We start from the raw sequence: 12500 nt of genomic DNA on the forward strand, positions 1-12500 counted from the left end.
AACGCTGATGTACTTTGTTGAGTCAAAGGAGGCATCACTGCTGGGGCTTTTCAGAGGCGGAACGCTTACGGGGATTGTTGGGGATTTAGCTCTAGCGCTGTGGGGCACCTGAACAGTCACGTATCCGTTCACCGCAGGTGACTGTTGCGTGTACAGCACCTGTTCACTGTGGGAAATGACCTGCGTTTCTTTCCTTGTCATGGAGGAGGAGGAGGAGGAGGACAACATGATGGGGATGTTGGAGGTCGAAACACTAGGAGGCGCTGACATCATAGGGTGGATCTTTTTCTGATGCTGGTTCGGAACATTGACGACGACCACGTCTCCGCTTTTCCTGTGATGATGAGGCGTGACCGGGATTTCAGCAGCGGTTCTGGTAGATTTTTGCGTCGTCGTGTAGTCTGGCAGCGGTACCGGGTTGCTGAACGACCTTGACCTGTTAACAGAGGAGGAGGGAGAACTGCCAGAAGAAGACTTGGGGCGAACAAAGCGGTAAATCTTCTGAACCATGCGCTGCGACAGACTCCGGTACACGCCGCCTCTCTCCTTGTGCTTCTTGCTGTTCCGTATCGCCGCGTTCCACGCTGACACCTCCTCAGGCTCGGTCTCACTGAAGTGTTCCACGATCGTCTTCATCGGCACAGAGTTCTGTCGCGGTTCGACCATCCACGGAGGGGTGGTGGGGTCTGTTGCTTCGTCGGGTGCAGAAGGCGATGTAGAAGAAGAAGGAGGAGGAGGTGAGGGATGCTGAAAACATGCCGGAAGACATTCCTCAGACCTGGACACGGCGATGCGCGTGATGTGCTGGAAGTTGCGATCGAGTGACTGCGTTTTGTACATCACGTTGGGGTTGGTGCGGGAAGGGTGCAGGTGAGAGTGGTGGTGGTGGAGGTGAGAGGAGCTTCCGGTTCGCGCCATGTGGTGCTTCCTGTAGTGAGAGCCCGGGGCCGGGAGGGTGGTGGAGTGGAAGTTGTAGGAGGAGGAGGAGGAGAAGGAAGAGGAGGATTCTTCTTCTGACTCGAAAGACATCTCCTGGGAAAAGCTGTTGTTGTGGTGGTGGTGGTCTGGGGATGGGGGGAGGAGAGAAGAGGTGGTGTTTGTGCTCGATCTGTTCACCGTGACGTGTTTGTGGTGAGGTAATGGTCCCCCTTGTTGCTGTGATGAAGTGACGTGTTTGTGGTGAGATGACTGTCCCCCTTGTTGCTGTGACGACGTCCTGGAAGTGTCTGCGGACACTCGGATCACACTCATGGAGCGGTCTGTGCCCCTGGACTCCTCGGACGTCTGTCTGTACGCCTTGGTCTGTGTCTGACCGACAACGACCGTTTCTGTGTGTCGTCCGTTCAACCGTCCGTCTCCCCCTGGTACAACAACTGTCTCCACGCTGCCCCCTGAAGTAGTGGTGACCTGAACGTGACCCTTCACCTCCGACCCGACATGTCCCTTGACCTCTGACCTGACGTGTCCGTTGATCTCTGACCCGACGTGACCTTTCACCTCTGTGTGGTGGGTGAGGGTGGAGGTGGTGGAGGAGGAGGAGGAGGAGAAGGAAATCGCTGACTGTGACGTGATGCCATGGGGAGTATCTACAGCTGTCAGGTCCTCCTCCTCCTCCCTCCCTCTCCCTTCCCCTGTCTTATTTCCCTGAAGAATGACGGACACACCGTTCTCGTTCTTCTCCTCCTTCCTCTGAAGAACAATCAAAGCACCAGTCTCCTTCACTTCTTCCTTCTTCCCCTGAACAACAACTGATACACCATTCTTCTTGCTCTCCTTCTCCTCCTGGCTCTTCCGCTCAGTGTTCGCCATCACAAGGACCTTCCCCGGGTGCCCTCCACGGTTCTTGAGGTGGCTCTCCAGGTGGCTGAGCAGCAGCTTGTTGGAGAACACGCTGAGGTTCTCCGTGGAGCTGGAGAGCTTCTTGGTGCCCCGCAGAGTGCCCACCTTCTCCGCCTCCACCTCCCTCTCCCTCCGCAGGCTGCGCGCGCGCTGCACGCCGCTCCTCTTCTTGTCGAGCACCTGCTCCAGCTCCTGCACGAGCTGCCTGTACTGTTTGGACCCCGGGTCCTTTTTGGAGCGTCGGTAGATCATGGGGTAGGGGGGCAACGTGGCCGAGTCTTTCGCTGCCTGGGTCAGAGGAAGTTGGGGGCTTGAGGGTTCGTCGGAGAGTTCGTTGTCTGTGGTTGAGTTTTGTACTGCCTTGATGGTGTAGTCTTTCACTGACTGGGCAGAAGGTGTGGGCGTGGAGGGTTTCAAGAAATCGTTGTCTGTGGTGGCGTTTTGTGTCGTCTTTACAGTAGAGTCTTTCACTGACTGCGTTGGTGGAGTGGGGGTTGTTGAGGGTTTCGAGAAATCTTTGTTTCTTGTCATATCGGAAGAGTCTTTTAAGTTTATAACTGAGGAAGAAGAATAGGTGGTGTATTTTTCCGAGGCATTGTCTCTGGCAGATTTCATTAGCAGTGTTGTTTCCACTTCTCCCGTTTCTGCTGTGGTGGGATGGAGGAGGGTGGAGTCGGAAATCTGACGGATACTGCTGTCTGTCACTGCAGTGTTTTTTGTCGTTTCTGTGTGAAGGGCAGAAACAGACATCTGCTTGGATGATGATGATGATGATGATGATGATGATGACGATGATGATGTTACCACCATGGCTGATTCTGTTGTCACACCACCCGTAAGAGAGGTCTGAACGACCGGTGAAACAGAGTCAAACTTCAGATCGTCCGTTGAAGAGGCTGAGGACAGGGATGAAGACTGGCCGCTTGAACCATTGCTGACCGCTGTACGTTTACTTTCGTGGTGACCGAAACTACGCGCTTCTTTCTCACTGCGCACAGAGTGAATTCCCTTGACTCTCCCTGAACTTCCGGTCTCTGTTTCCTTCCTGACAACAACGCCACCGTCGTTCCTGACGTCCAGTTCTGTTCTGACGACACCGCTGTTCACCTGGTAGCTCTCAGCACGGGTGACGTTGACAGTTCTGGAAGACACCGTGCTGGATTCCTTCACAGTCACGCTGCCTTCCGCGTTCATCAGCATCTCGGAGGACTCCGGAAGCTGAGCCGACTGGTGCCCCAAGTCCTCCGGGAGATCCAGGTGCAAGGAGTCCGTCAGAAACAGGGACTCTGGCGGGTTGAAGGACTGGTGCTGACTGACAGTCCTCAGCTGGCTCACCCCCTTCTCCGAGCTGTACCCGTTGACCAGCGAGGTTCGGATCTCCGACTGACCGCTCATCGTGAACGACTGGGAGAGGTCAAGGTCAAGGTCGGTGGGACTGGCCTGAGAGTCGTCGTGACCTTGCTGCGCGTTCAGGAACGCCTGCAGCTCGTCGATGATGTTCTCCGCGCTGTCCCGTGCAGAGTTCATCTTGGCGCGTGTGATTGACAGTGGCACGTGACACACGGTGGGAGGGAACAGTTTGAGTGTGGAGGTTACTGACGTTGGACTTCACATCCCAGCAGTTTATTGCAACATTATCGCGTCAAAAGTTTCGGGGTTTTTTGGTTTTTTTTTTTTTGCATCCCAGCGGTTTGTACATCAACATGTTCGCGTCGAAAGTTACCGTAATACACTAGCAGTGAGCGAAGCGGCATTCCCAAGTCACATCATGTGTCGCAAGTTTCCTTGAAGCGGGAGACTGTGAAAATGTAGCTCTCTCAAGGTTTCTCTTTGCTGGATCAAATTACGTTGCGCACGTGGAACTGAGAGTCACGTGTCACGTGTCTCGTGTCTTGTAACCAACCAATCAGAGCTCATTGTTCACACTGACACGAGCAATCTGAAAACAGCTGTTTCTCGATGTCCTGTGTGTCTATTACATTTCTTCGCTGAAAATGTAATGCAGTGTTGTTCACGAATAAGAAAATTAAAACATTTTTCTCTTACATTAAACAAACAAACAAAAATGTTAAGAAAAAACGATAGGGTATAAAAGAAATCCTGCCATTAAGTTACCACTGATTCATGCAAGTGGCCGAGCATACTTAAAACGTTGACACTGCATTTCAGACAACCATTAAAACCCTGATGATAACCAAATCATTCCAAACACTCATTGCTATCAAATCTTAACCACTAACACTGCAGCTCAAATTCAACCTGCACCACTGAGGCTCCATTTCATTTTTGCACGTACATACACAAAAAAAACCTTTATACCCTCAAAATAAGAAAGCAAGACTTGAATGAAAGAAAACTTTGCAGGTAAAAACAAAATTTATATATTCTTATGCTAGCAAAAAATTATGTATTCCAATGCTCGCAGTTATGAAAACTCGGTAATGAAAAGAACGTCCACTAGCAAACGTTTCTGCATTCTAATACTCGCAGTTAACAAAACTGTCATGAAACAAATGAAAAAAAAATGTACTAGTAACAGTTTCTGTATTCTAAAACTCGCAGTTAACAAAACTCAGTAATGAAATAATTAATAAAAAAACCTACTAGGAAAAGGTTCCGTTTTCTAATACTCGCAGTTAACAAAACCCAGTAATGAAATAATTAATTTAAAAAACCTACTAGGAAAAGGATCGGGTTTTTAATACTCGCAGTTAACAAAAAAAACCCAACTCGGTAACGAAATGAAACAAACAAATAATAAAATATCGTACCAAAGACCACCGAAGTACCGAACGTACCCCCTAACACTCTCTCTCTCTCCCTGTCTGCCTGGTTACTGCCCGTCAAGCCCCCAGCAGTGATGCAGCGAGTTCTAAACTTCTCTTGGATGGAGAGCTGCAGCGGAGAAAGGGCATCCCTACCTGTATTTACCCAACTACCTGTACATACACCTAAACCCCGACCTTCTCTCTCTCATAAATGTCAACCAGGAGTGCCCGCGCAGGTAAACTATCCCCCCTGCTACCGGGCAAACATCACCACCTTCATGGGGGGAGGACGGGTAAAAAGAGGTGGAAAGGGGGCGGGGTGGGGTGGGGAGAGGGAGGGGAGGAAGGCAAAGTGAGGTGGATGGGGGGGTTCGGGGGGGGGGGGGGGGGTGGGGGGCGGGAGGGGGATGATGACTGAGGAACGATGTGCAAGTATTTGAGCGACGCAGTTTGCACGGCTGCGTTCCTGGTTTCGTGACCAGCTTTGCCAAGTGTCACAGGGGGTTCAGTACTGATTGCACTTTAAAAAAAAAAACACCAAAAAAACCCCAACACCCCCCAAAACCACCCCCCCCCCCCCCCCCCCCCCCCCCAAACTTCAGTATTAACGATGTACAGAATGTTCGCCTGTTTCCTCTGTATAGTGTAAAGGACTGCACTAAATGTATGTCCTCGCGACACACAATAATTATGTACAGAAATGGCAATAATATAACTGTGCTAAATGTAAACGTACGTATACAACAGTTGGGAGGGGGCATGATTAGTTTGTTGTGACCTGCTATCCTTCTCACTCGTCTATTTCCTCTGCGCGATGTGAATGACTGCACTAGAACGTATGCCGTGCGAGCGGTGTACAGCCAAAGTACAGAAATGACACTGATATAACTGACTGCACAAAATGTTTGCGTGATCGACACACGGAGATGTACAGAAATGACAATGATATAACTGACTGCACAAAATGTTTGTGTGATCGACACACGGAGATGTACAGAAATGACAATGATATAACTGACTGCACTAAATGTTTGTGTGAGCGATAAACAGAAAAAACAGAAATGACAATAATATAACTGACTGCACAAAATGTTTGCGTGATCGACACACGGAGATGTACAGAAATGACAATGATATAACTGACTGCACAAAATGTTTGTGTGATCGACACACGGAGATGTACAGAAATGACACTGATATAACTGACTGCACAAAATGTTTGTGTGATCGACACACGGAGATGTACAGAAATGACAATGATATAACTGACTGCACAAAATGTTTGTGTGATCGACACACGGAGATGTACAGAAATGACACTGATATAACTGACTGCACAAAATGTTTGTGTGATCGACACACGGAGATGTACAGAAATGACAATGATATAACTGACTGCACAAAATGTTTGCGTGATCGACACACGGAGATGTACAGAAATGACAATAATATAACTGACTGCACAAAATGTTTGTGTGATCGACACACGGAGATGTACAGAAATGACAATGATATAACTGACTGCACAAAATGTTTGTGTGATCGACACACGGAGATGTACAGAAATGACAATGATATAACTGACTGCACAAAATGTTTGCGTGATCGACACACGGAGATGTACAGAAATGACAATGATATAACTGACTGCACAAAATGTTTGTGTGATCGACACACGGAGATGTACAGAAATGACAATGATATAACTGACTGCACAAAATGTTTGTGTGATCGACACACGGAGATGTACAGAAATGACAATGATATAACTGACTGCACAAAATGTTTGCGTGATCGACACACGGAGATGTACAGAAATGACAATGATATAACTGACTGCACAAAATGTTTGCGTGATCGACACACGGAGATGTACAGAAATGACAATGATATAACTGACTGCACAAAATGTTTGTGTGATCGACACACGGAGATGTACAGAAATGACAATGATATAACTGACTGCACTAAATGTTTGTGTGAGCGATAAACAGAAAAAACAGAAATGACAATAATATAACTGACTGCACAAAATGTTTGCGTGATCGACACACGGAGATGTACAGAAATGACAATGATATAACTGACTGCACAAAATGTTTGTGTGATCGACACACGGAGATGTACAGAAATGACACTGATATAACTGACTGCACAAAATGTTTGTGTGATCGACACACGGAGATGTACAGAAATGACAATGATATAACTGACTGCACAAAATGTTTGTGTGATCGACACACGGAGATGTACAGAAATGACACTGATATAACTGACTGCACAAAATGTTTGTGTGATCGACACACGGAGATGTACAGAAATGACACTGATATAACTGACTGCACAAAATGTTTGTGTGATCGACACACGGAGATGTACAGAAATGACAATGATATAACTGACTGCACAAAATGTTTGTGTGATCGACGCACGGAGATGTACAGAAATGACAATGATATAACTGACTGCACTAAATGTTTGTGTGAGCGATAAACAGAAAAAACAGAAATGACAATAATATAACTGACTGCACAAAATGTTTGCGTGATCGACACACGGAGATGTACAGAAATGACAATGATATAACTGACTGCACTAAATGTTTGTGTGGGAGGTAAACAGAATGTACAGAAATGACAATAATATGTTTGTGTGATCGACACACGAAGATGTACAGAAATGACAATGATATAACTGACTGCACTAAATGTTTGTGTGATCGATAAACAGAGTTTACAGAAATGACAATGATATAACTGACTGCACTAAATGTTTGTGTGATCAATAAACAGTGTTTACAGAAATGGCAATAATATAACTGATTGCACTAAATGTTTGTGCGATCGACACAGAGAGATGATCAAAAATGACAAAAATATCAGTTCAACGTTTGTGTAAGTGATGTGCAGTATGCTCGCCTCTACGTTTTGTGTATAGCGAAGTACACTATGTTCGACTTTTTATCCAGCCTCATGTAAGCGATGGCACAAAACGACTGTATAAGCGGTCTACGGTATACTCGCCTCTTCGCTACGCATAACAAAAAACGACTGCACTTAAAACATATGTATAAACGATGTACAGCATGTCTGCCTCTTTGCTGAGCAGAACAAAAATAAAAGGACTTAAAAACGTCTGTATAAGCGATGAACAGCAAGTTTGCCTAGCTACTCTGTCAAAAAACAAACAAACAAAAAAAAAAACAAAAAAAACTTGGCTGCAATGAAACTTCGCTGTTCTAAACATCCGTGTATGCGACGTTTAGTACGTTCCCCTATCTTTCCCTCGATGTATGTGTAAGCGGTGTACTGCGTATGTTCCATCTATTTTCTATGTTTGTATGCATATCTGACTGCACCAAAAAGAAAAAAAAATTGAAAAAAGAAAAGAATAAGAAAATGAAAAGAAAACAACTTTGTATAAGTGATGTACAGTATGTCAACTCTTCATTGTGCATAATGACCGAGTAACCCTTTCACCGCCAGTCAATCTAGAGTGCAAAATTCCCTTGTGCTATAAACACAGAAATATGGTGTCTACGAATAGCTGGGGATTCTCCCTGTGATGTGTAGTAAATATGGCCTGTCCTACCACCGAACATAAAAGAGCAGTAGGTTCATGGATAACAGACCCATGATTTCGTCACCCTTCAGTGACATGGGTCCTCTACCTAGCTGCTGCATAAATGCGAGTTTGGCAGCGAAAGGGTTAAAGCTAGTTTCAAATGCGTTAACAACAAAGTTCAAGTGAGAAAGACTGCAGGTCACAACAAACTGATCATGTCCCCTTCCAACTGTTGTATACGTATGTACCGGTACATGTAAACACACAAGAGGTAAACAAAACAGCAACAATAAACATCAACTGCGGTATCAGGTCTACAGTGACGGAGATGTCATTTCAATACAACACTGTATCAGGTCTACAGTGACGGAGATGTCATTTCAATACAACACTGTATCAGGTCTACAGTGACGGAGATGTCATTTCAATACAACACTGTATCAGGTCTAATGACGGAGATGTCATTTCAATACAACACTGTATCAGGTCTATAGTGACGGAGATGTCATTTCAATACAACACTGTATCAGGTCTACAGTGACGGAGATGTCATTTCAATACAACACTGTATCAGGTCTACAGTGACGGAGATGTCATTTCAAAACAACACTGTATCAGGTCTACAGTGACGGAGATGTCATTTCAAAACAACACTGTACTGTATCAGGTCTACAGTGACAGATGTCATTTCAATACAACACTGTATCAGGTCTACAGTGACGGAGATGTCATTTCAATACAACATTGTATCAGGTCTACAGTGACAGATGTCATTTCAATACAACACTGTATCAGGTCTACAGTGACAGAGATGTCATTTCAACACAACACTGTATCAGGTCTACAGTGACGGAAATGTCATTTCAAAACAACACTGTACTGTATCAGGTCTACAGTGACAGAGATGTCATTTCAACACAACACTGTATCAGGTCTACAGTGACAGAGATGTCATTTCAAAACAACACTGTATCAGGTCTACAGTGACGGAGATGTCATTTCAACACAACACTGTATCAGGTCTACAGTGACAGAGATGTCATTTCAAAACAACACTGTATCAGGTCTACAGTGACGGAGATGTCATTTCAAAACAACACTGTATCAGGTCTAGTGACGGAGATGTCATTTCAATACAACACTGTATCAGGTCTAGTGACGGAGATGTCATTTCAAAACAACACTGTATCAGGTCTACAGTGACGGAGATGTCATTTCAAAACAACACTGTATCAGGTCTACAGTGACGGAGATGTCATTTCAACACAACACGGTATCAGGTCTACAGTGACAGATGTCATTTCAAAACAACACTGTATCAGGTTACAGTGACAGAGATGTCATTTCAATACAACACTGTATCAGGTCTACAGTGACGGAGATGTCATTTCAACACAACACGGTATCAGGTCTACAGTGACAGAGATGTCATTTCAATACAACACGGTATCAGGTCTACAGTGACGGAGATGTCATTTCAATACAACACTGTATCAGGTCTACAGTGACAGAGATGTCATTTCAAAACAACACTGTATCAGGTCTACAGTGACAGAGATGTCATTTCAATACAACACTGTATCAGGTCTATGGTGACAGAGATGTCATTTCAATACAACACTGTATCAGGTCTACAGTGACAGAGATGTCATTTCAACACAACACTGTATCAGGTCTACAGTGACAGAGATGTCATTTCAACACAACACTGTATCAGGTCTATAGTGACGGAGATGTCATTTCAAAACAACACTGTATCAGGTCTACAGTGACGGAGATGTCATTTCAATACAACACTGTATCAGGTCTATAGTGACGGAGATGTCATTTCAATACAACACTGTATCAGGTTACAGTGACAGAGATGTCATTTCAAAACAACACTGTATCAGGTTACAGTGACAGAGATGTCATTTCAAAACAACACTGTATCAGGTTACAGTGACAGATGTCATTTCAATACAACACTGTATAAGGTCTACAGTGACGGAGATGTCATTTCAACACAACACTGTATCAGGTCTACAGTGACAGAGATGTCATTTCAAAACAACACTGTATCAGGTTACAGTGACAGATGTCATTTCAATACAACACTGTATAAGGTCTACAGTGACGGAGATGTCATTTCAAAACAACACTGTATCAGGTTACAGTGACAGATGTCATTTCAAAACAACACTGTATCAGGTCTACAGTGACGGAGATGTCATTTCAACACAACACTGTATCAGGTTACAGTGACAGATGTCATTTCAAAACAACACTGTATCAGGTCTACAGTGACGGAGATGTCATTTCAAAACAACACTGCATCAGGTCTACAGTGACGGAGATGTCATTTCAAAACAACACTGTATAAGGTCTACAGTGACAGAGATGTCATTTCAAAACAACACTGTATCAGGTTACAGTGACAGAGATGTCATTTCAATACAACACTGCATCAGGTCTACAGTGACGGAGATGTCATTTCAAAACAACACTGTATCAGGTCTACAGTGACAGAGATGTCATTTCAAAACAACACTGTATAAGGTCTACAGTGACGGAGATGTCATTTCAAAACAACACTGTATAAGGTCTACAGTGACAGATGCCATTTCAAAACAACACTGTATCAGGTTACAGTGACGGAGATGTCATTTCAAAACAACACTGTATAAGGTCTACAGTGACAGAGATGCCATTTCAATACAACACGGTATAAGGTCTACAGTGACAGATGTCATTTCAATACAACACTGTATCAGGTCTACAGTGACGGAGATGTCATTTCAAAACAACACTGTATCAGGTCTACAGTGACAGATGTCATTTCAACACAACACTGTATCAGGTCTACAGTGACGGAGATGTCATTTCAACACAACACTGTATCAGGTCTACAGTGACAGAGATGTCATTTCAAAACAACACTGTATCAGGTTACAGTGACAGACGTCATTTCAAAACAACACTGTATCAGGTTACAGTGACAGACGTCATTTCAAAACAACACTGTATCAGGTTACAGTGACAGAGATGTCATTTCAAAACAACACTGTATCAGGTTACAGTGACAGATGTCATTTCAAAACAACACTGTATCAGGTTACAGTGACAGACGTCATTTCAAAACAACACTGTATCAGGTTACAGTGACAGAGATGTCATTTCAAAACAACACTGTATCAGGTTACAGTGACAGACGTCATTTCAATACAACACTGCATCAGGTCTATGACAGAGATGTCATTTCAAAACAACACTGTATCAGGTTACAGTGACAGACGTCATTTCAAAACAACACTGTATCAGGTTACAGTGACAGACGTCATTTCAAAACAACACTGTATCAGGTTACAGTGACGGAGATGTCATTTCAAAACAACACTGTATCAGGTTACAGTGACAGACGTCATTTCAAAACAACACTGTATCAGGTTACAGTGACAGACGTCATTTCAAAACAACACTGTATCAGGTTACAGTGACAGACGTCATTTCAAAACAACACTGTATCAGGTTACAGTGACAGACGTCATTTCAAAACAACACGGTATCAGGTCTACAGTGACACAGATGTCATTTCAACACAACACTGTATCAGCTCTAATGACGGAGATGTCATTTCAAAATAACGCTATCTTCTTTTTTCCACTGCGAACGTACAGGTTAGTGTAAACAAGGCCTTCCCCTTTCCCTACAGGACTTAGTTTTCTGTCTGTTATGAAGATAATTAGAGAGAAGAAATTGCGATTTGCTGTTTCGGTATGAAACCGCTGCATTATCTCTCTCCACCATTATGATTTCACATATTTCAAAAAAACTTTAAAATTGCCATTTTCCAAACCTTCCTTTCGTCTGATTTCAGACCGAATAGTCTGAAGAGGTTCATGGCTGCTTTTTTTTGCAAAAATACTCAATGTGCCGAAAAAAAACCCAAACATCTCTCTCTCACACAAAACACACTTGTCAAAACCTTCTAAATTACTTCTCTATCTCACCATCGCCTATTTCTTAAGCTTGGGGGTGGGGTGGGGGGGGGGGGGGAAACTTGGTTGAACATGTCTTCATGGACTATTACGTGGCATTCAGCGTCCATAATTTTGAAAAAAACTGTGACCTTGTCTCTTTAAAAAAAAAAAAAAAAAAAAAAAAAGGGAAAAGTATATATCTGTCCATCTCTCTCCCAACACAATGACGCCGTTGTGATGTTGTTGATGTTTCTATTGGTGGACAGGGGATAGGGTAGGGGAATTGGTGGACAGGGGATAGGGGAATTGGTGGACAGGGGATAGGGGAACTGGTGGACAGGGGATAGGGGAACTGGTGGACAGGGGATAG

At 44.3% G+C, this 12500-nt stretch overlaps 1 protein-coding gene across 8 annotated transcripts in view; it reads right to left on the minus strand.

Moving 5' to 3' along the window:
- The window catches only part of LOC143275326 (filamin-A-like), a 218166-nt gene that overhangs the window by 28931 nt on the left and 176735 nt on the right, over positions 1-12500 (minus strand). Inside the window, exon 1 of one of the 8 annotated variants that reach the window (XM_076579351.1) lies at positions 1-3827. This exon is cut by the window's left edge and continues 325 nt beyond it. The exons of the other annotated variants lie outside the window; for them this stretch is intronic. Within the exon in view, the coding sequence (XP_076435466.1) occupies positions 1-3366 (3366 nt within the window). The 5' untranslated portion in view covers positions 3367-3827. Of the gene's footprint in view, positions 3828-12500 lie in introns of those variants that run through there. 8 annotated transcript variants of the gene reach the window in all.

The sequence above is a fragment of the Babylonia areolata genome, chromosome 30, assembly GCF_041734735.1.
Source record: "Babylonia areolata isolate BAREFJ2019XMU chromosome 30, ASM4173473v1, whole genome shotgun sequence".
Taxonomy (NCBI): Eukaryota; Metazoa; Mollusca; class Gastropoda; order Neogastropoda; family Buccinidae; genus Babylonia; species Babylonia areolata.